Source organism: Gobio gobio (assembly GCF_949357685.1).
Source record: "Gobio gobio genome assembly, chromosome: 25".
Lineage (NCBI taxonomy): Eukaryota > Metazoa > Chordata > Actinopteri > Cypriniformes > Gobionidae > Gobio > Gobio gobio.
The window spans coordinates 28,030,605-28,057,901 of record NC_137121.1 but is presented as its reverse complement, the minus strand read 5'-3'; the positions used below and the strand labels follow the sequence as shown (position 1 = coordinate 28,057,901).

General features: G+C 38.4%; 1 protein-coding gene across 1 annotated transcript in view; it reads right to left on the bottom strand.

Moving 5' to 3' along the window:
- The window catches only part of LOC307121267 (receptor-type tyrosine-protein phosphatase beta-like), a 149,574-nt gene that overhangs the window by 92,345 nt on the left and 29,932 nt on the right, over positions 1–27,297 (bottom strand). Inside the window, exons 2-3 of the mRNA XM_079808799.1 lie at positions 1,261–1,285; positions 892–942 (exon numbers count right to left, since the gene is read on the bottom strand). Coding sequence (XP_079664925.1) covers positions 892–942; positions 1,261–1,285 — 76 coding nt within the window. The remainder of the gene's footprint in view (positions 1–891; positions 943–1,260; positions 1,286–27,297) is intronic.

The following is a 27,297-nucleotide window of genomic DNA, read 5'->3' as shown; positions in this document are numbered from 1 at the left end:
ACTTACAGTATATTCTTATATCACGATGAACTTTTATATATCAAAGGCTCAAGGTAAAGTTGATTTCTCAATTCATCACCCCTTTAAGTTCGTATTTAATTTGTCCCCTGCCTTTTTTTCTTCTGAATTAGCCTAATGTTTTAAAGATTTTTTTTTTTTTGTGGCTCTAACCAAAGTAAACTTTTTTTGCTTTAAAGACATTTTTTGGTTAAAATGTTCTAAAGAAACTGAAAAATTGTCACACTTAGTTGTAAATTGAGAAATGTTAATTCAGAGCTTGTTAATCCTGAATATAACTTTGTAAAAGTATTGAAAGAAATCTTCATAATCATTTTTAATATGGCAATACTGTCAACCAGATATTCTAACTATAAACAATAGGCATAGTAACTCCAATTTTGGTTAAAATGTAAAGTTCATGTATTTGCACAGCAGGATAATTAGTTACCAAAAATGTATGTTAGGAATTGTTTTGGGAATCGGATCGTTACTCCCAGAATCGGAATCGGATCATTAAGTGCCTTAAGATTCTCACCCAGTAGGGGGTGCTATTACATGTGAAAATTATCAAAAATGCTGGTGCTGGCTGGCAACTTTTTTCAAAAATTCTGGCGGGGAAAGAGTTAATAGAAGACCATAAGACAGCGGGCCCTATTTTAACGATCTAAGTGCATGGTCTGAAGCGCATGAAATCTGACCAACTGCTGGTACGCTTCAGGCCCCCTTAGAAGGGTTGCTCTCCCACTAAACAAACAATCAGCAGGTGGATTAATGAAGCTATTTCAATGGCTTATAAGGCACGCAGTCTGCCTTCGAGTCATGGTACATTCCTCTCTAAGTATAATTTTCCTATTAACGTGTACTCAATTGTCCATGAATGAAAATACTCACTTGTAGGAGCTGGTGTTTGAGATCCAGAAGAGCTTGTAATAGCTGGGGGTGCTGTAAAAAATTAGATTTATGGAGAAATAGAAACATAATTTAAATAATATTCATTGACATGCTTTAAAATGACATTTTTGCATGCAATTAAATTCTGTATTGCAAAAACTGTTAATAGAAGACCACATGACCAAAAAAAAAAAAAAAAACATTTCTGAATGTACAATTAAATGTATTAATTGTCGATCTATATAAATTCTATCTGATAGGTGCTGCTGTTTGATGCAATTATCATTATAATTCCACGTTAGCAATAAAAATGAATAAAATACAGCTATAAGTGCAAAAAAAAAAATTAGGATGTGACTGTATACTCACTTGTACTGAAATCTGCATTCAATCCCTGAGGAGAAAGGTAAAGTTTATAATTAATAGAGAGAAAAACTTAAGTCTGACTTGACTTGGACTTAAGTCCAGACTTCTGTGATCAACAACACTCAGTAGCCTTAAAGACAGAAAATGTGTTCTAATACAACCATTTTACCCTTCTTGAATTTGCCGTTGCCTACAATGAGATTAAATACACCGTCTCGCCACTAGATGGAGACATTGCCTTTTCTGTCTTCTACTCTTGTAACAGCTCATTTAGACAAGGATGTGCAAAATGCATAGTTATATCAGAATACATGCTGACTTAGTTATCTGGGATTAGTTGTTATTGAATTTGATAATGTGAATGCTTACGTGTTTTTCTGTAAGCAGCAGGGGCGTAGGAACTACTTTGACTTTGGGGGGGGGACATTTTGGCCACTATGAATCAACGTCCATCCTACCATAATAGTAACATAAAGTATGGTGACATGGTACACGTATGTATGTTTTGCTCATGTGATAATGTAACGGGAAAACAACATTCTGCATGTTGAAGTTTGCAGTAAGTGCTCATTTATTTCACCCCCATTTCCTTTAAAAAAATCTATTTTGCACTAGGTACACAAAATACTTCCTCTCAGTGTCTTTTGGACAAAAATGTCCTCATTGGAACCCATTAAAACTGCAATTTTTAATCCCATTGCCATTTAACTATAAAATGATGCAATCTTTGTTAATAGGCTTTTATTCTGTTGGCAGAAAATAGGCTAAAACAAACTTGCCCTCAAATAGAATAGATATAGACAAAACAGCATATTAATAATAGCCTAATAGAGATTGAACGGGCTATTCCAAACTGCGATTATTCTGGTTAAAATGTGTGTTTTTTTTTTTTTGTTTTTTTTTACAAATGAAAAATGTATGCATACCGGTATAACATTTTATATATTAATGTTTATATATTAATGAGACTAATAATAATTATTATATTCGATAAATGCAAATATTTAACAAAATTAAAATAGAGTATTTAAGAATAAATAAACAATATAATAATATTATTAATAATAACATTTATATTTTACAGAAAACTGCTGGGTTAACTGTTAATTTGCAGACAGCATATGACTAAAAATCATTAGAAAGGTCTAAGGATTTAATGTAAAAAATAAATGAAATTCTGTGCTTTTTATCTGTGATATCAATTTCTTAAACTCTATGTATTTAATATGCAATATGAGCCTCTTATGCATCCACTGTGGGGAAAAAACTGTACATTGGAGAAAAACATGGATTGTCATATAGATTTATTTAGAGATAAGTATTACTTTTCTTATTTGTTACCCAAACGTTTAATTCATACTGAAGCCAGAGGGCGCCCTTGAGCAGAAACTCCACATTTGCCTCAGAGAAGTAATCGTTAGCACTAATGTGAAGCTAGCGATGTAGGATAAACAAAAGATAGAAACGCTTTGACTGATGAAATAAACAAGACAATAAACACGACTGCATCAAGATATGATGTATTTGAGTCCTTCAAGGCTTCACTATTTTCATAATAATAAGGTATCCAGTGCTGATTGAGTGCAGACTTTATCAATGTATAGAATAATATAAAACAATGCATGTCTGCCTCATTCTGTCCAACAAAATACAACGTTATTAAACGTAGACATATTTTGCGGGCAGGTAATTGCCTTTATCATGGGATTTGTGGTTTTATCACCGCATACGTGTACCAACACCAAAATCCCCCAGAAAGAACTGCAACACCCCGAACGAACGCTCTGAGGGCGGCGTAGCAAACACTCCAGAGCTCCGCTTTGTAGTCTATGATTCGATACTTTTTTGCTTCTGTGTAACGTTTATAACTTTATGCGGCCAGTCTTTTTGGAAATGAACAAGGATAAAACCTTTTTTTTTTTTTGACCTAACTGAATGAAATTTAAAGGTCCCATGGCATGAAATTTTCATTTTATGAGGTATTTCAACATTAATATGAGTTCCCCTAGCCTGAATATTGTCCCCAAGTGGATAGAAATGTTGATCGGTGTAAAACCGAGTTCTGGCTGTCTTTCTCTGCCTTTGAAAAAATGACAGGCTAGACGAGCCAATCCTGAAGTCTCCTGGTTTGACGTCCAAGCAGGAACGGTTAACTCCCTTTCCTCCGCCCAGAGAATCTGTCACGCCCATGCAAACGCTCGAGAGATCATGGGTTGTGAACGAGTGAATGCTGGCAGTTTCTCAGTGTTTGGATGTACAAATGAAAACAGAAGTCTTTTTTCAGTTCCTTCTGATCTGTGATCAGTGATTTCTTATGTGTAGCTAATTATTTATTATTCGTGCACACACTGCGGCTTCTCTCTCTCCCGACAGAACGGTGTTTTCGTGTTTTCTATCTTGTGAGTCAGTGTTTTTGTACGTCCTCGTCGCGTCTATCTGTTCTTCAATGTGCATACAGTCGTTTCTGCTCAACATCAGCAGAGTAACATCTTTAGAGATAAACCTTACACACGCCGAAGCTCGGCCTTCAACATCCCCGACCCCCAGTACTGCATCTGGCCCACAGCGGAGGCACCAAACGCGGCGTGAGATTAAGCAGAAGGAGGGTAAGCGTGAGGGTATCCGGCTAGGCTAGCCAGCTTTCCCCACAATAAACTGGATTACATTCGATTACTGCTGTTGTGTCTTTGTTTGCGCTGTGTAAGTTACTCAATGCGCGTCACTGACGCTTTTCATATGATTGGAACATATCTAGAAATAATGCTATACTCAACACTTACTAACTCGTTCATCTCGACAGCTGTAATGGTACATTGCATGTGTTACAAAGTTGGTAGAATAATGATGAAGACGGACTCGGCGTGACTGGGACTCGTGTTTATTCAGAACTCTCAGATACAAACACAATAAACTCGCGCTGATAGACAGCGCTTTCACAAGTCACAACTCCGTAGTTACTATAAATAACTTTGTTAGCAATCGCTCCGTCTCCGTGATGTCCGGTTCGCGACCGAATCATTCTTTTGAATCGGTTCTTTTTAGTGAACCGAACCAGTTCACCAAATCGGACTGAATCGTTCTAAACGGTTCGCGTCTCGAGTCAGCGCTGATCCATAATTTACTAAAGTTACTAACTTTCTGACATGAGTGACAGCCCCTCCGACTAGAAATAAACTAATAACCTGAAGTATATTCTAGTAACTACAACAGTTCACCCTGAACTGAGACATGCTGAGAGAACTAATGAGAAGTGAACTCCGGTCCATCCGTCTCTCTGGCAGCAGCTCGTGCGTCGTAGACCTCGTTAAACCACGCCCCCTCCGCTCATTTCAAATGCAAAGATGTCAGCCAATCACAACAGTGGGCGTTTTTACTGAAGTCTCACAGCAGACACGCCTCTTGAAACAGGGCAGTCAGCCACAGGGCAAACCGCAGTATAGATAAAATGCCTTTTATTTCTAAATTATGACATTTTATGATGTAAAAATCATACTAACAATATAAGTACACCTCAGGAAACACTATAAAATAATAGAAAAATGCCATGCCATGGGACCTTTAAGACCTCGGATGAAAATCTGGCCGTTTTTAAGACATTTTAAGGCCTTAAATTAAAAAAAAAATTATAATTTTAGACATTTTAAGACTCCGCGGGAACCCTGTAATTTTAACTGCTTGACTGAGACTAATTTACCTCATACAAAGTCGAGTCATATTCCATTTCAAAGCTGGTGCGCACCGGTAACGTATTTGCATGTTCCTAGTGTAATGTTCACGTCTATGCCTATCAGATGCTCCGAGTCCGACTATAGGTGAAAAGTGAAGAATATGAAGCTGGTGGGCGAATGGTGATTATTAAAATACTGTATAGCATGAAATGGGACCTACCACTCTGGCTTTGACTTGCTGACAAAACCGAATATCATCTTTGTCGCACTCGCGCTTTCAAAATAAAAGTTCAAAATGTACAGTTTTTGTCCCTGCGGAATAGGCTAATTTTTGGGTGGGACACATGCAGCATTTTCAAATATTGAGGGGGACACGTCCCCCCGGTTCCTACGCCAATGGTAAGCAGTTGCTGACATCGGGAATAGTGAGATACATGGTGAAGTAATGCTGTTCAACATCACAAAAGCACTTTCAGGGGAAGTAAAGTATACAATGAGTACCTAAAATCATGTCATAAAAACATAGATGGAAACTAACTTCTTCCCTCTCGGCTTTAGAATAGAAACACTGACACGCTTTGCTCCAAATACCCCAGGTGAAACATCAAATGAGTAATGACACCACCAACTTCCTTGTCACAAACAAAGAGCCTGTTAAAATACTGAGAGAACCTCAGAAGGGGAGGAAACATCCCAAAACTCACTGCTATATAACCTGTTATATCAATTAAATATTTACTATACTGTTAAATATAAAACCATGTTAAGCTATTGCCATTAAGCAACTTTTAAACCATGATCCACACGATAGAACAACATTCATTTGAAGTTTCAATTAATTTATCAATTTATTTGTATAGCGCTTTTAACAATACATATAGTTTTAAAGCAGCTTTACAGAAAATGCAGGTTTCTACATTACAATTTAGGGTCCTACTTTATATTAGGTGGCCTTAACTATGTACCTACATCAAAAAATAAGTACAATATACGTACTGTGTTCATATTGTATTGCAAAACACTTTTGCTGATATTGAGGTGGGATACGGGTAAAGTTAGGTATGGGTAAGTTTAAGGGTAGGGTTAGGTGTAAGGGAAGTGTCAACAGTGTAATTATAAATAAAATTAATTACAGATGTAATTGCATGCACACATTAAATAAACATTATGTAAGTACAATGTAAAAGCATATGTGCGCAATAAGTGTATTGTATCAAATGATTAATTCAAATGTTAGTACATAGTAAAGGCAACCTAATATAAAGTGGGTCCCAATTTAGTGTAATCTGTTATGAGGGGTGATGACTGTATCAAAATAATATCCATATGTCAAAAACGTACAGGTTTAAGATGATACAATTCATACATTTTGCCAATATCATGCATTCATCTAGACAGAAACAATGAGAAAGTCAAAACGGGGAAGCAAAAAACTAATTTTCAGAAGAAGAAGAGACTTTTGAGTTTGGACATGTTCTAGTCTTTTTTGGCAAAATAATATAATATTTAAATACCTATCCAAAATAAACACTTCATAAAGCATACAGCTTTTCTTGCCATTTAATTAAAACCAAGTATTTTTAATAATTTTCATGTAAAACAAGTCTTTCTGTCTTTAAACATAAATGAAAATTACAGTAGATTCCATAAATCCACAATATTTGAGAAATGCTTATGTGTCATATATCAATTTTGGTTCTCCTGCAGCTCAAAAAAGCCAGACGCACCAATTTTATTAATGCAAACTTTACACAGCATATCTACAACGGAAATTAAATGTAAGTGCTGTGGTGGTGTATTATCATTAATAATAATAATAATAATAATAATAATAATAATAATAATAATAATAATAATAATGTTTTATTTATATAGTGCTTATAATCCCCCATGTTAGCATATGTAGGATAACAATTTGCATTGTCCGCAATAAAAAAATTCCTAGCAAATGTCAGTGTCGTTGGATTTGATTCCCAGGGAACATGATGCTGGTAAAAACAGTGGGATTTAAGCACATAAAATGTTACACATAAACAGGCCTGCGAGCACTGAATTTGTTTTTCCATGTGTAATTTGCATAGGTGTCCTTATCAGAGCCATGGAAAAATTGTTTGGTTACTTTTTAAGTCTGATACAAATCAGTAATAGAACAATATTTGATTATACTAACCCATTAGTTAATTATTTTATTGCTTAGTTCTTGGTTTCGAGTGTCCTCTATCTTACTCGTCCTCTATACACTTACCCACAGCTCTTTACCATATAGTCAGACAAATTTAAATTGAAGTTAACATATTTTATCGTGTCTAGTGAGACTGATATTTCCAGTCCTGAATGCTGTTTTGTCAATGCCCATTCCAGTTAAAGCTATTCATAGTTTCACACGCTTATAGGAACGCCCACCTGGAGGGAAAAACAAGGTTTCAACTGAATTTGATCTTTTAATATCACTGTTTTAGTACATTACGGCACTCTAAGGGTGGGTTGCAAAAATAAGGATTCTTTAGCCTGTCGTCAATTCGCCCTCCGTCTGCTGCTTGATCACGGTTTTACTGCGTAATTAATCTGTGTTTAAAATTAAGTGGTGCAACAACTCGATTTAAAATAAAACCCATGTCAACAAATCCTAGATTAGGGTCAAACGTTGCTTAATTGAATCCTTATTGGTCCAACCTACACATTAAATGTAGAACGTTCCACTGTTTTTAGTGATTGAAATACTGCAGTAGGTGCTATATGTGGATCATAAGTGGCCAAAATGTGCATCACATATTTTTGTTTTAAGATGGAAATTTGACTTGTGCTGCAGTTTAATGGAGTTCTATGGCGGTTTTGCCCTCCAATGTTCCGCGACAGTCACGTGACTATAAACTATGAATAATAAAAACAATGACACAAATAAATTTTTACTTAATAATCTGATCTGATAAAATGATCATATTACTGAAATCAAAGGGTCAAAGTATGGCTGGCAACATCATGACCCCTTTGGTCTAGTGTTAGGCCGGCCGATATATCGGGCCGATATTTGCCGATACACGATATTTTTATGTGTATCGGCATCAGCCGATATAAGGCTGCTGCGTTCGCCGATATTTTTTTCCCTGCATTATTTACAGTAGGGCTGTCAACGAATATTCTAAATTCGAATATATATTTGAATAGTTTTTAAAAAACAAATTTCGAAGGTGAAAATTAATATTCGAATAAATAAAAAAAAGTGGGAAAAAAACGCCCGCGGTAGTAGAGGCGTGGCTGCCTGCTTTGCGAGTGGGCGCTAGCGCGCCTGAAGCCTTGTGTTCTTTGGCCTGTCTCCGCAGCGCGAGCCTCCGCTGACTGCGCGCGCTCCTCCCCAAACGGACGAGGTGTTTATATTTGACGCGCTCGCCGTTGTGCTTTTCATTGAAACGACAGATGCCGACTCAGAGTAATTGTTCTATAAACTATCAGGAAAAGCGTCGAGAAGAAGTGGGCTAATGTACACAGGTGACCATATTTATTTTAGTACACTTCACCGAAAACCACACTACAAAAGAATCATGTAAAACAGATCAAAATAAACCTTGATATTACTTGTGACATGAGAACAAAATGTATGTAGAAATGTAACGTTAACTTATACAACTCAATTTATGATATCTAAATGTTTCCTAATTTCACTAAACACTTTAGTGAGTTTTCACTTAGTTTCGTGAACTTTTCTTTATTAAACGGGCTTTATTATGCTTTTGTAGGCTCGTTTTGTAAATATAAGCAACTAATTTGTATGTGCAAACTGGACCACCCTTACTTTGCATCGCCCGCCACAAGCTCTCTGTCTGCAACACGACAAGAGGCCATAACGGAGAAATTAATTTAGTTCATTTGTAAGGACATGAGAGCGATCAGTGTCGTGGATGGGGCAGGCTTCAGGGAGTTCTGTCAAGCAATGGAACCGAGGTACTGACTGAATAGATATTGCATGAATGAAGGATAAATGCACTGCTTCCACTGGTTTGATTATTTACCGTTTCATGTCAAGGAAAAGTTCCATGTTTACCACAGCACAGCTCGCTCGGAGCGTTCAATAATATGCTGTAAAACTTATATTAATATTTGTTTCAATCACTGAATGAAGCCTGCTATATTTGGGACAAGAGTCGCGACCTTAAATTGCTTGCACAAAACTCTTGATCAGCCTCAAAATGTGTGTGTTAATTTAAACCGTTATGCGCAGAGAGCGTGAGGGCGATAGAGAGTAAGGTCTGCGGTCTTTAGCCATTAGTTGATTTACTTGTTTTTGTGTAGGTAATACGTTGTCAAATATGTTTAAACTGAAATAGACTACCTATATAATAAGTAGTTATGTCTCTTTGTATTCATTTGTCCTGTTATTGACGTAATGCGCGTCATTGATAAAATGCGCAACCAGATGTTCGAATAGTTCGAATATTCGTGCTTTTTTTAGAGGGAATATTCGAACGTCATTTTTGAGCAATTTTGACAGCCCTAATTTACAGAAAGGCGTCCACAGACAGCTCTCACCGTCTTCAAACTCTCTTGCTCTCCCTCCCTCGCGCATATTAATCAAAATCAATTGAGAATTGACACGATGGTAAAAGGTCGAAAAACTGAAGTTTCACGTGGAGCATTGGGAGATTTTTTCCTGAATTACCGCTGGTGTTGCTCTACAAGAGATTAAGTTAAGTGCACCTACACTCTAAAAAATGCTGGGTTAAAAATAACCCAAGTTGGGTTGAAAATGGACTAATCCAGCAATTGGGTTGTTTCAACCCAGCAATTGGGTTGTTTTAACCCAGCGATTAGTTTATTTTAACACAGCGATTGGGTTGTTTTAAGCAAACATTTAACCCAACCGCTGGGTCAAAACAACCCAATTGCTGGGTTAGTCCATATTCAACCCAACTTGGGTTATTTTTAACCCAGCATTTTTTAGAGTGTAACCATTAAATGACTAGGTTGTAAATAGTTTTAAAATTAAGTATAGTACAGTCAGTGTACACTTTATTATGCTGCTTGCTTGTTGATAATTTGTGCAATAGTGTAATTATTTTATTTATGCTTAAATGTTTATTTTCAGAATTTATTTTCACCACTGAACTCTTTTTTTATTCTCTTGTTCTACCTCACCTGTTTTTACTATTTGTTAAATATTGTTTTTTTTTTAGTTCAATAAATGTTCCTTTTTTTAAATTGTAAATTTTAAATTGTTCTCATCATGATCATTGTGTCATTTTTATGATGTAAATTGAGGGAGCAAAAACAGTATCGGCTCCAAAAATATCGGCTCAAGAAAATCGGCAGCCCGTATCGGTCATCGGCTAAGGCTGATAAAAAAAATCGGTATCGGCATTGGCACAAAAAAATCCATATCGGTCGATCCCTACTTTGGTCTGATATACCCGATTAAAATCACTGTTAATATTTTTCATATTGAATTAACATTGATATCGCAACACTGTTTCAACATCGCATTATGCTAAATCTTAAAATTGAAATTTGAAACATTTGTGAATATGCACTGAATCTTTAATTGCAAGTGAAGCTTTTAAATTGGACAAAACCGAAATATTACTATGTTTAGTTTCACTAGTTCAGGGGTGTCAAGTCGTGCTCCTGGAGGGCCACTGTCCTGGGCTGTGTTTCTCAAAAGCATTGTGAGCCAAGTTGATTGTAGAGACCATGTTTCTATGATCTACTTAGGCCTACGATGCTTAGGCCTAATACCCTGTCCAAATACACACACACTTGCAGTCTTTGCACTTGACAACTTGTCTACTTACATGACGTATTTCCTGTATTTGGCCCAAGTACAAGTACAGGTGTGAAGACTGCAAGTGTATATATATAACTTTTGATTACCCAATGGGACACATTATAGTGTTGCAAACTTCTTCTTTTTGACTTTCTCAGTTTGTGTAAATCCACTTGTGGTTCACAGTATTTAATTTTTTTCCCACATTCATTTCACACATGTCTAGTACAATTATATGGTTTTGTTTCATTAGTACAGTGTATACTTTTTTCTTGATTTACCCCGAAAGAATGGAAGTGAAGTGTGACAACATGCCCCATAGGTGGGGTACATTGTAACATGACCAAATGACAGCTTAAAATGTTCCCTGATATAATGAAAAAAATATACAAGACAAACTTAAATATATTTTGTCAGTAAAATACAATTATTAACTTTTTCAAATAAAAGAATGACATTTTTGAATCATTAAAAAGAAACCAAACACACCGCAAAACAGTTATACAGCATAGTTCAAAACAATAATAATTAAGCATTTCTGAACATTGATTCTCAGTCGTTATTCACCTTTTTCTCATGGTTTCTCAATAAAATTCATAAAAGTATAGAATATAATAGCGTAGTTCTAATAGGGGCTCATTGTAGTCACAACTGGGATTTAAACACCGGCTCGTGTCTTCTGCTGGTTAGATCAGCATTAAAGAACTATATCAACTGTTAAATAACAGATATAAGATTAAAATAATATCAGATGTGTCTTATTTTAAATAAACACAAAAAACAGAGATGACAAATAAACTTAAGTAAGAAATTAACTTTTGCTATGGTTAAATAAATGTAAAAGGCACGCGCAAGTGACGATTCTGTCAACCAATCAACATTCTGCAGTGAGTCTAGCTCCGCCCTTTAGTACCGGACTACTGTGCTAGGTACCCCAACGGCAGTGCCAAAAAAGATTCACAACTTCTGACAATGGAAACGTCATAAATTGCATACCTTACTGAACTGTACTGAACCGTACCGCTCAGTGGAAACGAGCCATAATAGGTACAACCCTTTTAGACCATGTGCCTGACGCGCCAGACATTTTTTCTGCCGTTAAACTAGCAAAAGTGGACTCGGACACGCCCTAAGTGCACCTGCGCCATGAGCTTCGGACCATGCGCTCAGATCGTTAAAATAGGGCCCTTTATGTTTTACTACCAAATGATTTGTAATATAATTGAATTACAGTGGAACGTTTTCTTTGTCATCTCGTGATTTCGGGGCATGCGAGTTCCCGAACATAATGCATGATGGGATACGTTTAGCCTTGAATACCGCTCCGGAGCAGTATTCCAAGACAGTGTGGGTTTAGCGTGCAATAACCCTCTGGGGTTCTTCGGGTCAAAAATGACCCAAAGTGTTTTATAAAAATGTTTTAAAAATCGTAGCTTCATCGGAATGGTCCGAAGCTTGGTGACTTTATTGGTACTTGGTATATGAACACCCCAAAAAATTGGGGACAGAATTTGAAAAGTCTAAGTGGTCGTAAAAAAAATAGTCACACTCAGGACCTTCGGGTCAAAAATGACCCCTATTGGAAATGAATGGGAAATTGGCAAAAATATGAAAATACAGAGTTTTTTTGTGCATACAATCTACAAATCAGCCAGGATACAGAAAAAAAGGACTCAACAGTGAAGGGGTGAATCTCTAAAACATCAAGAGTGCAAAACAGACAAAATAACTCACACACACACACAAAAACACATTTAGCTTTTGGAATGGCACGCGCTCATTTGTGTGTGCGTGTTTTTTTGTGTGTGTGTGTGTGAGTTTTTTTTTTATTTTTGAATTGTTTGACAATTTTTTTTAAGACCACTTAGACTTTTCAAATTCTGTCCCCAATTTTTTTGGGTTTTCATATACCAAGTACATTTTTTATAAAACACAAGATATGCTATTGCGTGATAAAAATGCTCTATGTGTCCACCGGATGGCACTGATCTCATTTAAAAAAATTGCTTTCATGAGGCCTAGGCTTGACTTTAAAATGAAATACAGCTATATGAAATACATATATATTTTAAAAAAAAAATATATATATATATATATATATATATATTATTATATATTATTATATATTATTATATTCAATGGGAAAAAATTTGTCATAATTATTGCATAAATATTAATTATAAATCATGAAATTATCTCAAAACACCCCCCAAATTTTTTTTTTTTTATGATTTTACTCAAATCTTGTTTATCTTAATCCCGCCCTCCGGGTAATTTTTTACCCGAAGGTCCTGAGTGTGACCCATAAAGGAAGAACCCCAGAGGGTTAAAGGATTAGTTCACTTCAAAATGAAAATGTCCTGATATTTTACTCTCCCCCATCTTATCCAAGTTCATGTCTTTCTCTCTTCAGTCGAAAAGAAATTACGTTTTTTGAGGAAAACTTTCCAGGATTTTTCTCCACATCATTGACTTCAATGGCAACCAACAGTTGAAGGTCAACAATAAACTATAAATCTTGTAATTTTATATTATTTGTGTAGGCCCGTATAATTATTTACATTCATATATAAATTAAATTTAAAATGAAATATAAATAATTTTTTATAAATGTATTTAATAATAACTAGGGCTGTCAAAAGATTAATCGCGATTAATCTCATCCAAAATAAAAGTTTGTGTTTACATAATATATGTGTGTGTACTGTGTATAATTATTATTTATATATAAAAACACACACAAGCATGTATATATTTAAGAAAAATGTATTATATTTATATATAAAATATTTATATTTATATATAATATAAATTATATAAATGTATATACAGTATATACATGCAAATATTTCTTACATATATACATGAATGTGTTTGTATTTATATATACATAATAATTAACAGAGTACACACACATATATTATGTAAACACAAACTTTTATTTTGGATGTGATTAATCGCGATTAATCTTTTGACAGCCCTAATAATAACACAAGTAATTTGTACCTTTTCATTAAAATTAGTCCAAATATTTTTTTCAAGAATTACTTTTTGTAATTGCAATTTTTTTTAACTATCCACTAACCTAATTTAATATATATTTTTGCCATAGCTTGTGATTATATAGTGATTGCGATGTAGAAATATATGAATGATACATTTATAACCCTTTTATTTTGCCAGTTTGTTGTGCTTGTTTCAGTTATTTACTGAATTGAATATATATTTAAATATTTAAAGGTGTTTGCTGTAATCTTACACTGTAAAGTGATAACTTAAAAGGGATTCAATTCATAATTATTTAATGATCGAAGCACACAAAAAATGTATGACAAAGCCCTAAAACTGACAATTATTTGGCAAAATCGCGAGCCGCTGGTCGGCTGGGCCAAGCAGGATTTTACCACCTCCGCCTCATTTTAAGAGAGAAAAAACCCTGTTAAGACATGGGACAGTCTTGCGCACTTACTTCCTGACGTGTACACAACTCTCAAGTGGCCGCAAGTTTGAGTATTTGGACCAGCTAGTTAATAGACACAGTTGAATTTCTTTGATGTACACTTTATAACCTGTATGCAAATTATAGAGAAAAAAAACTTCCTATTATTTGTATATTATTTGTACTCTAGTTCCTTATGAGATTGGCCTTACTTCACTACTTCATGTACTGTATATATCCCTATACTCGCTCTGTTACAAGTCCTGCGTCATTCATTTAAACTCCACTAAAAATAATAATAAAAACAACTGAAAAGTTGAAGAATGATATGTAGCTCTGAGCTATACAAAATGCATTGATACTGTACATTCTGGTTTATCAGAAGTTTATGTACACTGGTAAATGATATGCTATATGGTAAATATTGATCTGAAAGACACACAGTTACAGTATCTGTTTTGTGAAAGCTAAAATAACCATGCACGCATTCCAGGGTTTGTAAAGTTTTCATAAATTAACCATGCAAAATAGTCTCTCTTATCATACCAACTACACAATAGACTGTATATTAAAATGATTTCGTGAGAAGCAAAGGGAAGCTGGCACCACTAGAGATGCAAATTGTTGAAGAGAAACCCCTAACAAGGCGGAAAAAAAACACAAGCACAGCTATGACTGAATATCATCATATCATTCCCATATGACTTTATTTCCTCCAATGGACACATGTGTAAGGAGAATCATACGGGTTGCTGTTTTCCATGCAGTTAGTTATGCTGCCTTCGAGCTCATTGCATTCAAGTTGACTAGAGAGGGTGTTCATGTCCTCCAATTTTACTAGGAAACTAGTTATGATGATATTTCCGATAGCACGTGATTGAAGGCAGCATAAGTCCCCATTGTGGCATAACTAGAGATATTCCAGGAACAAGTTAAGCAGTATATGATATGTGGAATAATTTTGATTACCACAAAAATGTATTTCGACTCGTCCCACCTTTACAAAAAGCAAAAATTGAGTTAGGATGAGGCACTTAGAATGGAAGTAAATTGGGACAATTTTTGAAGAATTAAAAATATGAAGCATAAATGTTTATAAAAATATGTTTTTGTTCAAATCTGTGCTATAAAAAATATAATAATATATTATAGATCAGGGGTTTTCAAACTTTTTGTGTGTGTGGACCACTAGTTGTAATCAAGAAATTTCGCGGACCACCTCATAATACACATAATAAAATATATGTCTACACACAGACCTACCTGAATTAATCCGCACCTCTAAATAGGCTTACTAGCACTAAAACTATAACTGGTCATCACATCAGTTCAACAGGCTTGTTATTAAAAGAAAGTTTACTGGATACAACGGCTGCCACATATTTATTTTATTTATTTACTCAAGTGCATAATCAGGTTCATTTAAACAACAGGCTTATTTTGCAATGGAGTATGAAATCTATACAGTGATAAGAACACTTGGATATAGTCAACATTTCAAAATCTTTGGCAAATTTAGAGGATTATTAGAGTTATTATTTAAAGTTTACAAGTCCTCAAAAAGTGAGGCATTGAACTTGAATGTCACGGCCGAGCGCCACTAGCCTATTTTAGTAATCACACAATAACTTGACAATTTAATTTAAATTGTATATCAATATAGGCCTACATATTCTTTTTACTTTTAATTTTTATGGGAATTTCCTGGTAAAATTAAGGTAAAAAAATATTTTATTTTGCCTTTCCACGGACCACCTGCAGTACCCTCACGGACCACTAGTGGTCCGCGGACCACAGTTTGGGAATGGCTGTTATAGATAATACAATAATATACTTGATAAAAATATTTAATTATTACATACATATAATATAAAATAGAATAAATAAATAAATCCAATAATATGTATAATATGTATAATATGTATAATATAAAATATATAATCAATATGATAAAAAAATTATGAGAACTTTATAGCTCAATTAACTAGGGATTATGTTCTCATAATTTTAGCCGTTATGTTGTCATGCCAGCAAAGTTAAATATAACTTTTATACAATGAATAATTTTTGTATCATATATTTATTATATATTTTATATTATATATATATTATACTTGTTATTATTGGATTTATTTAATTGAGCTATAAAGTTGTTCTCATAATTTTTACAGTTACTTTTAAGTTGTCATGCCAACAAAGTTGAATATAAGGTATAATTTTTGTTATCATATATTTATTATATGTACTATTATTATTATTATTGGATGTATTTAATTATTATATTTTATATTATATTTATTTAATAATTATATGTTTTTATCAAGTATATTTTTATAGTATCTATTATAATATATTATTATATTTTTATTATAAAATGTTTAATTATGTTATATTAAACATATTGTTTAAGTCTTGTGGCTATACTTTTGAAACAGCAAGTGTTAAATAATTGCCTCTGTAGATTTATCTTTAAAAAAATAAAGAGAGGAACAAGTGGAAAAATTATTTTGTGATAATCAACATTACGCCACAGTTGGTTGAGCTTGATATGTACTGAATATTCCTTTGAGCTTCAAAAAGATGCAAAAATATGCTAAACGTAGTCACTATATGTGAAAAACAAATGAACATTTAAGTCATAATATTTTTAGTGAATGGAAAAAATAATACATCTACAATGGACCAAACAAAATATGGTAAAGAATCTGGAGCTGATTTCCCTAAAAATGAGAATTTAACCACAGTAAAAGCCTATTCAAGATGGCGAAAAGTAATAGTGTATTTCTTCTAGACGGGCTAAAACATCAGACCCACTCAAAAGCTGCTTTGGTAGTGACTGAAGTTTCTTCTGTATTTTGGTGTGCTTGGTAATTATTATATCCCTGACCTTCTAGGAAACTGTTGTTGTGTTAAACTCATTGGCCAGAATGGCAGACCTGAAAGCAGTACAGCTTCCTGTGCGCTGGGAGAACGGGATAGCCAAAGCGATTGAGTGGTGAGAATAACAGGAAAAGAATGATGTAAACTTCTTGAGGTTGGGCTTTCCACCCTGTGACCTCCAGACCGTCTGGCCTGAGTCTCAGGTTCATATTGAAGCTTTGACACGAACACAAGGCTACTTTCGCTGTTCTTTTCTAGATGTTATTGTTGAATCTCAGGCCAGAAGGTGGTTCTAAACCCTTCAAAACATGTTCATTATCCGGTTAAATTATTTGCTGATATTGGCTTACAGCCTGAATTATGTTGCAGCAGTCATAACAAACATTTTAAGGCCAACAATTGTAATTTATGAAAAACTGGAAAATCATCAAGAGAGTTGGGATGGTGATTCAAAATTCTCACATCACTACCTGTCACAATCTGGGGGGTATTCCAGAAAGCAAGGTTCATTTACCGTCACATATACTCTTTAGTGCTCTTTAGTGTGAGATAGGGCTGCACGATTAATCGAAATTGAACCGCAATCACGATTTGTCTTATGTGCGATTATGAAAGTGCAAAGGCGGCGATTTTAATGAAATAAATAAATGCCCAGCGTGTCATTGAAGAGTAAACGCTGCTCCGTCTGAAAGACTGCGAGTTTGAGTCGCTTATAACGTGCGTTTGAAAAAGCAACACGTGTCAAACATCTTCACAAACTAGTAATGTGAAGTGTTCATAAACCTGTTGTCCAACCAAATACGTTTAACAACAGGTTTTAACTCACTTCATATCGTCAGTCGAGCTGATGTGGCTTCTTATCACAGAATGTCAATCAGCACTGCTTTATTATTATGAAAATACCATATTACACCATATCTTGATGCAGTTGTGTTTATTGTCTTCATGTTTAATCAGTCATTTCTATCTTCCTTTTATTCAGCCTACAGCGCTAGCTTAGCTTCAAGTTAAGGATTTCCCATAGGGATTTCCTGAAAACGAATGATTACTTCTCTGAGGCAAATGTGGAGTTTCTGCTTGAGGGCACCCCCTGGCCTCCAGTATGAATTAAACTTTTTGGTAACAAATGAGAAAAATAATACTTCTTTCTAAATAAATCAATATGACAATCCATATGTTTTTCTTAAATATACAGGAGTTTTTTTCCCCCACAGTTGATGCATAAGAGGCTCATATTTAATATTAAAGACAGACTTTAAGAAATTGATCTCACAGATAAAAAGCACTGATTTGTATAATATAAATTTTAAAATAAATCCTTAGACCTTTCTAATGCTTTTTAGTCATAGGCTGTCTGCATATTAACAGGTAACCCAGTAAAAAAAAAAATTTAAATAAGTTTTCTGTCAAATTTAAATATTATTATTAGTAGCAGTAGTAGTAGTATATTGTTATATTTATTCTTAATTTTTTTTTATGAAATGAAATGAAAACGTCACTGTAATAGTAATATTTTTATTTAGCAATAATAATAATCATAATAATTATTATTAGTCATATTAATATATAAACACAAAATGTTATATACACACTTTTCATTTGTAAAAAAAAAAAAAATTCACATTTAAATGGCAAATCGCAATTTTAACCAGAAATCAAAACAGGCACAGTAATAGGTGCACGCCAGCCAATGAGATTGCCATTTGCACATTCGTTTCTTCTTGTTCAAAAAGGCTTAATAATTCCAAATGAACGGCGTTCATTTACAGGAAAATACAACAAAGAATAATTGTTTGCATGTAGCACGTCAATTCTGCGTGGTATGTAAGACTCTCTCGCTCTCTCTTTGAGTGTGTGTGAAACACTGAGTGCTCTCAGTCGGGCGCCTCACACTAGTGTTTACTGTGGGTCAAATACACTGCACATTCATTGAGATGGACTGAAATAGTTTGCTTTACCGATCGATTGAGAAAGAGCGAATCTCTTAAGCACTCAGTCCATTTGCTCAGCGAGTGAAAAATATCTGTGTGTACAGGTTCCAGATTGTAAAGCTAGCCCCTTGTTTAGCGATAAACTCCTCCGCAGCTTCCACCATAGTTGTTTTTGCTCTGCACGTGAGAATGCGAACGGGTCGCCTCATTAACTAGGCTTTATCTTTATTATCGCGGGAAGACAAATTCTTATCGTGGGGAGATTTTTTACCGGTATATCGCAAACTATAAGATATTGCCCATCCCTAGTGGTCACCCTAGTTGCCCCCCTCTGGCTGGTCTATCTCAGAGGTGAGCTTGCAGATGTTATAGGTCAGCATGCGTCTCTGATGGTCTGCTTATAGAGTCCGCGGGACGGGGTGCAGCTAATATAGCAGTTGCAAGAATACCTGTCCTCTTCTGTTGAAACTGTTGGCAGATGAGTTCCTTGACTAAAGTTCCACTTCCGCTGCTATCCCATTCGGCTTGTGATAAGGCCGAAGTTGAAAGCTGGAATAGTGGTTGAGTTCGAGGTGTTGCAATCCATGCTTAGTCTAAAGCCCTATTCGGACGGGATTAGTTTAACATGGGGAGGTGGGGGTAAAGTAATTATTACCAGAGGTTCTCTGTGATTTTAGTCATACTGAATCTTTTGAGAATCTTTTGTTTGTCTGTTCCGCCAAAACTTCAATAAAAGAGCAGTTTCCAATATCTCTGGGTGCCAAGAGAGCGCGCTTGGCGGTGGTCGACGCTCCCATGCCTCGCCACCCTCAGGTGCCTCTCCCTTCGCCAGCAGGGGACGCCGGCTGTCGGGACGCACACAAGCGGCCTCCCCACACACGCACGTCCCCTCCGCGGATGCAGGTAAGTGTTGCACAGCACACTCAGATCCCGCTTCGGGCCGCTCCCATGCCGTCCGAGCCGGATCCCTGCGTTCCGCCTCGCTGCCCCGGTACGTCTGTGGTGCCGTTGATCCCCCTTGCTCGGAGTCTGGGAGCCTGGCTAGCGCTTCCCAGCCCGTCTCGGTGGCTCCTCCATACCATCAGACTCGGCTATGCGATTCAGTTCGCCCGGCATCCCCCCAAGTTCAGGGGCGTTCACTTCATGACTGTAGTGGAGGCGAACGCCCCCGTGCTCAGGGCGGAGATCGCAGTCCTACTGGCGAAGGACGCAATAGAGCCGGTCCCTCAAGCCGATATGAGGGCTACGAGGTGCCGCCAAACCTTCGGCCCGTTGTCGGACCCTTTGTTTCTACGGGCGGGAGTTCCCCTAGAACAAGTGTCCAGGCACTCCGTTGTCTCCACGGATGCCTCATCCACGGGTTGGGGTGCCACGTACAACGGGCTTGCAGTTTCGGGTCTCTGGACGGGGCCTCAACTGCAATGGCATATCAATTGCCTCGAGTTGTTAGCAGTTCGTCTTGCACTCAGCCGCTTCAAAGTGCCGCTCAGAGGCAAGCACGTTCTGGTCAGGATGGACAACACTGCGGCCGTAGCGTACATCAACAAACAGGGTGGTCTACGCTCCCGTCGCATGTCACAACTCGCCCGCCATCTCCTCTTATGGAGTCAGAAGCATCGAAGGTCGCTTCGTGCCATTCACATTCCGGGCCTGCTCAATCGTGCAGCTGACGAGCTGTCACGTCAGCCGGTGCTTCCGGGAGAATGGCGACTCCATCCCCAGGCGGTCCAGCTAATCTGGAGTCGTTTCGGGGCCGCACAGGTAGACCTGTTTCGCCTCCCCAGAGACGACCCACTGTCAGTGGTTTTATTCCTTGACCAAGGGAACCCTCGGGTCGGATGCCCTGGCCCACAGCTGGCCCCGGGAAGAACGCAAGTATGCGTTTCCCCCAGTGAGCCTTCTTGCGCAGACACTGTGCAAAGTCAGGGAGGATGAGGAGCAAGTCCTGTTGGTCGCTCTGTATTGGCCCAACCGGACTTGGTTCCCGGAACTAGTGCTCCTTGCGACAGCACCTCCCTGGCCCATTCCTCTGAGGAAGGACCTCCTGACTCAGAGACGGGGCACCCTATGGCACCTGCGTCCAGACCTTTGGAAACTCCATGTCTGGTCCCTGGACGGGACGCGGAGGTTCTAGGTGACCTACCGCAAGCGGTAGTTGACACCATCACTTCCACTAGAGCCCCCTCTACGAGGCGCCTCTATGCGTTGAAGTGGAACCTTTTCGTCAATTGGTGCTCTTCTCGCCGAGAAGACCCCCGAAGATGTTCGATCGGATCTGTGCTTTCCTTTCTACAAGATGGGTTGGAGCGAAGGCTGTCTCCCTCCACCCTCAAAGTCTATGTTGCCACTATCGCCGCTAATCATGAGCTAGTAGATGGAAAATCTCTAGGTAAGCACGATCTGGTCGTCAGGTTCCTAAGGGGGGTGAGGAGACTAAATCCGCCTCGTCCTCCCTCCATACCCTCTTGGGACTTAACTCTGGTGCTAACTGCACTACAGAGAGAACCCTTTGAGCCTCTGCAGTCAGCTGAGTTGAAAATTTTGTCGTTAAAGACAATACTCCTGACTGCGTTGGCCTCCATCAAGAGGGTAGGGGACCTGCAGGCATTTTCGGTCGACGAATCGTGCCTGGAATTCGGGCCCGGTAACTCTCATGTGATCATGAGACCCCGGCCTGGATATGTGCCCAAGGTTCCCACTACTCCCTTCCGGGACCAAGTGGTGAGCCTGCAAGCGCTGCCTTCAGAGGAGGCAGACCCAGCCCTAGCTTTTCTCTGTCCCGTCCGTGCTCTCCGGACTTACGTGGACAGAACGCAAAGCTTCAGGACCTCAGAGCAGCTCTTCGTCTGTTACGGAGGACAGCAGAAGGGAAAGGCTGTCTCCAAGCAGAGGATGGCCCACTGGATAGTGGATGCCGTCGTCTTGGCTTATGAGTCCCAAGACGTGCCCTGCCCGCTCGGGTTAAGAGCCCACTCCACTAGGGGTGTTGCCTCTTCCTGGGCGCTGGCTCATGGCGCCTCGCTGACAGATATTTGTAGAGCTGCGGGCTGGGCGACACCTAACACGTTCGCTAGATTCTATAGCCTCCGTGTAGAGCCGGTATCTTCCTGTGTGCTCACTTCCCATAGTCAGTAACACCGAAGTGCCTGTTCTAGTGTCGGATTGCTGCGCCATTCCCTCCCCTATGGTAGACGGATGCGTGCGCTTATTTGCTCCAGTCGAGTTCCCCAGAACGGCGAACCCTGTTGAGTCCTCCGCAACCCACGGCAGTCAGACGTGGCGGAGCGTTCGACACCAGGTCTAACACTCGTATGCATTGGTGGAACTTGTGTTAGGCTGGGTTCCATATGTAGTGACCCCCACGGCGGTCCCATATGTGTATTCTTCCACGGTACGGCTCCCTACGGCGAGCCCGTGTCTTTCCCTCGGCAGAGTCTCCTCTGCCGTCTCAGGTAGGTGTTGTCCCCCTCCTCTAATTGGCCGGGGCCACCCCTGGGATTTCCGTATGTTGTGCTGCCCACGGCCAGCCCATACGTGTATTCTCCACATGGTAACTCCCTCTGGGCATGATGTGGCTTCCGCAGCGGCCTTCACAGTCACGCTTTCCCAGCGTTATCCAATACAGTCAGCTGAATGGGTCTTGCGGAACAGCAGCTTGGACTCTCCCTGCGTGAATTTCCCCGCCTGCATCAGATCGGGGTCTGAGGGGCTCATCGCTGGGCGCTGGAAGTGGTAGTAACTATGGCATTTTCCAAAGGGATCCCAATTCGTTGGTACGTCCGACGTACGTCGAACGTGACCGACTGAAAGGGAACGTCTCGGTTACGTATGGTAACCCTCGTTCCCTGAAGGAGGGAACGGAGACGTACGTCCTGTCGCCACAGTTGCTGTACCATCTCTGCAGGTTGAGCCACTACGTTTGGCTCCTCAGTGAAAAACAGCGTGCATTCGCTCTCGCTTCCTGTTTATACCCGCAGTGCGGGGCGGGGCAGGGCGGGGCGCGAGATGCAAATCTCGCACGCCAATTGTTCATTGGCCGGTTCTATATAGCTCGAAGCTGATAGGGGCTCCCAGAAGTGATCCCAATTCGTCGGTACGTCCGACGTACGTCTCCGTTCCCTCCTTCAGGGAACGAGGGTTACCATACGTAACGAGACGATTTCTATATTAAATAACTTACGCAGTCATTTGAAAACTTTCTGTGGGACATAAGTTCACAAACAGCGTGCGTGAATCACCGCCTGCGCGCTCTCTCTCTCCCTTTCAAAATGCTCAAATGGCTTCACATCAGCGCATCGCATGTGCACTAAAATCGCTGCTCAGTTGACACAGGATTTGCCACTTTGCACAATCGAGGCAGTGTCGCATCGTGACTAAAGTTTATCATTTGCATTTATTTTTAAGTCTTGCCAGTGTTCAAACCGCTCAGCACTCGCGTGCACGGTCTGGAGAGACACACACAGGCCATCTCACAAAAAGCTTGCGAGTACAAATTGCGCTGAAATTGTCAGATACACACAAATGTGTGTACTAAATTACCGTCTTGACGAGTGTGCACGTAAACCCCGTCGTGACTCGCGAGTGAACGTTTGTGCAACTGCATGTAACCTATCCGTGTTCGCTCTTAAAGTGACAGCTGTCGAATAAACTGCTGCTGTCTCTGAGTTTCTCTTTGTCTTGTGTTGTTTGATGAACCTTTATGACACTCACTGCTCTTGAATTACTAACTTTTGCAACCTTAAGTGTAAGGATTAAACTAATTTAATTTATTCAGGGAAGACCAATATTAATTTAAATTTGATTTCTTATTAAATGTCTTTAGTATTTCTTACCTCAATACTAATGTTAGACCTACCTGAAAAATTGTTTTTAAAAACAAATATGCACTGCATGATCAAATATTTAGGTGAGATAATTATATACATTTATTATATACATTTATTTGGGAAAGATGGCCTACAGTAGCCTTAAGTTGTCTCATTTTCTAAAATAAACACTTGGTGGTTCTTCAAGATCTTGACTCAGTTCATTTAGAGTTAGTTTCATTTCTACAAATGGTGCAAACTCTGCAAGATTATATATAAAAGATTGCCATTCCCCTGCCATTCTGTGATCGGCAGTGATCGGCAATCGGCGGATCATGATCTTGGTGATCGGTAATCGGTGATCGGCCCCAAAAATGCTGATCGGAGCATCTCTAATATACACATACATATACATATATACATATACACACACACACACATATATTGTGTGTTTGCTCACGTGAAAACAGGAAGCAACGCACATGACGACAAGGAGGTTACGGTGGTGCGTAAAGCGAGTTACCCCTCCCACTTCTGCTAGTTTTACTGAGATGTCTTATGAGAATTGGCCATTAATATTACAGACGTCCTGAGGTAAAATTACTTTACCCCTACCTCCCCATGTTAAACTAATCCCGTCCGAATAGGGCTTAAGGATGATAGCAATCTTTCTATTGAAGTTTTTGGCGGGCGTGATTGTGGTCTCACTTTCTCTGCTAGCCCCCTTTGGCTTGTGATAAGGTGGTAGAGTTAGAAGTGTTGGTAACTTGGTACTATGCTTTGTCTTAGGACAGCAGCAACCTGCCTACTTCTTTTGTTGGTGGATACTGTTGCACACATGCCAAAGTGACTGTCCTTTCCTTCCTAGCTTGGTCTAAAATTGTGCTTATTCACATCTTGACCAGGCCTTTTTGCAGTATTGACATTCCCATAGCGTCAATCTGACACAGTGTTGAGTTCACTGGAAAGGGAACATCTTGGGGTTTAGAATGTAACCCTGGTTCCCTGAGAAAAGGAACGAGACACTGCATCACTTTGCCATACCGCATGCACGCCTGTGCATCTTCCCTCAGAGAATTAGAATTGTCACCTGACTACTTCAAAGGCCAATTTCATTGGTGCATTGGCACACATGCTTCAGACAGGAGCATTCTCATATAGGGTCAATCCGACGTCTCATTCCCTTTCTCAGGGAACCAGGGTTACACTCCCAATATGTTACCATAAATGCTTGTTAGTACATTCAGCAATTCGCTTTAACCATATTTCAAAGATAATAGAATTGATTATGACATTTTATTTAAAGATGTACTTAAGTCCTATTTAAAGGGATAGTTTAGCCTGACGTCATCATACTCAATTCTAGTCAGAATATGAGTCTGATACTGCTCCGTTGGGCTGTGATTATGGGGCGTGTTTCAACCGAACCAGGAAAGACCTCAATTGGATAGACCTACAACCAATCAGAGCAACGGAGCGACGCATAACGTTAGTTGTCAAATGTCAACAGAACTCAACTGCACTGTGTTGCCATGTCCGCGGGTTGAAGCGACCCCAATTATGTGATATACAAACCCAGGAATGCGATTTTTAGCTGCCAGCTAGGGCTGTACGATTAATCGAAAAATAACCGAAACCGACATTCAGAACTTCTAACCGACGTATTTTTCCCATGTCGGTTATTTCGGTTCTCACTAGGGATGGGCATTTTTGTCAATTTCTCATTTCGATCATCGATAGGTCTCAAAAACGAGTACTCAAGTAATTGGGGGCGGGGCATGTGCAGGGGGCAGGGCATGTCCGTTATTGAGATAATGAAAACTGTTATGAAAATGGTTGTTGACAAATACAAACGTGACATGAAAACAAGTATATGAAAACATGAACATATAAAACAAAAAATAACTGCTTGATTATGATGCATAAATGTCTTTGAAAAAGAAACATCTTTATAAAAGGACTCAAATAACCAAGTCAGTAATATCGAGCATTGCCTTTGAGCTGAAACTGTGGAATAACACCACCCTGCAGAGCTTGCTAGCTGGTTAATAAACTCAACCAAACGTACCCTATATCAATGTTAATATGAAGATTATTATGAACCTTACGACATATATCAACACAAAAGGACGTGAATGCGCACGTGAACTTCAGCGTGCTAGATTTTACAGGCTATGGTTTGAAACGGAACATTTTGAATGCGCTCTTCCCTTAACAACGCTCATACACGGACAACGAAAGCACACAGAAACAACATTTTATTAAAATCCTGTTCTCATTATAATGCTTTGACAGATTGATTCTGCACATCATGCACTTAATTGTATTATTCATGATCGAAGCGTTTACAGACATCACTGCGCGTTTTCAAACTCATAACGAAAAACAACTTTAAATAAACTACCCAGCGGGCACCTTGATGTCAATTTGACGTCAAATATGAGTCAAGACTTGACCAATATACTGTACACACCATTTTAAATTCAGTTTGGACAGCAATTTCTTCCAGTGTTAATTGGGTGAAAATCGGAAGTTAATCCCGCACTAAAATTAATTTTATGGACATGTTGGCCAAAATTTTTGACGTTCAATTTACATCAAATCAATGTCATGTTTTAGACATCAAATTGATGTCATATTGACATCACATTGACATCAATATTTAGTAATTATTTTTCTTTAAGTTTAAGTATTTTTTCTTAACTGAGGCCTCGAAACGCATCCATTTGGCATTTCCTTTCGAACTGTGTTGGATTTGTAACATATTTTACATGAATCAATGTTTTAAAATCGTGTTTGCAAAAACAACAATAAAAAAAATCTTAAATGATAAAAGTGCCACAATTGTCCCACTTTCATGTGGAAGAGTGGCATTTTGCAGTAAAATGTAATGCGTTAATTATAAATGCTTATGTTTGTAAATGCTGCGTGACTTTGACGTGTTTTAATGGGCGTGCGCGTTGAACATTCAACTCGATTTCAAACACTGGAGCGCGCAGAGTTGCCATGGAAACGGCGCAGCAAGCAACAGCTGACAACCAACCGACAAGCTGCAAAGCTCCCTCTGTCGCTTTTGTTTTCACTGCTTTCAGGTGAGTTTAGTCTGTAAAGTTACACAAATAATACACACAACTGTTCCTGACCCTTTTCTTACGTGTAATTGATGCTTCTGTTGAATATTTACTTTATAGAAATGTAACTTTAGTGTCTTCGAAGTTCATTAGCATCTCAACCGTCTCAGAACAGGTAAGTTAACGTTAACGTAAGCTCTTGTTTATAAAAGTTTGGACTTTTAATCAAATATTTATGGTAGATGACAGGTTTTGATAGTTTTTGTAAAGGTTTTGCTGCCAATTGAATGGGTCATTAGAAGTTGGCTAATTCATTTACAGTAACGTTAAATGTTAATCGATGACATCACTTACACAGAAAAAAATGCGATCGCGAAAATTGGCTGAAACTGGTTAAAATATTGAAAAAAAATGTTCTGTGATTTCAGGAAGGACAAAATAACCCCTCTACAACAGAGGGGAAGCTCTCAAGATCCCAACATGTCTGAAGG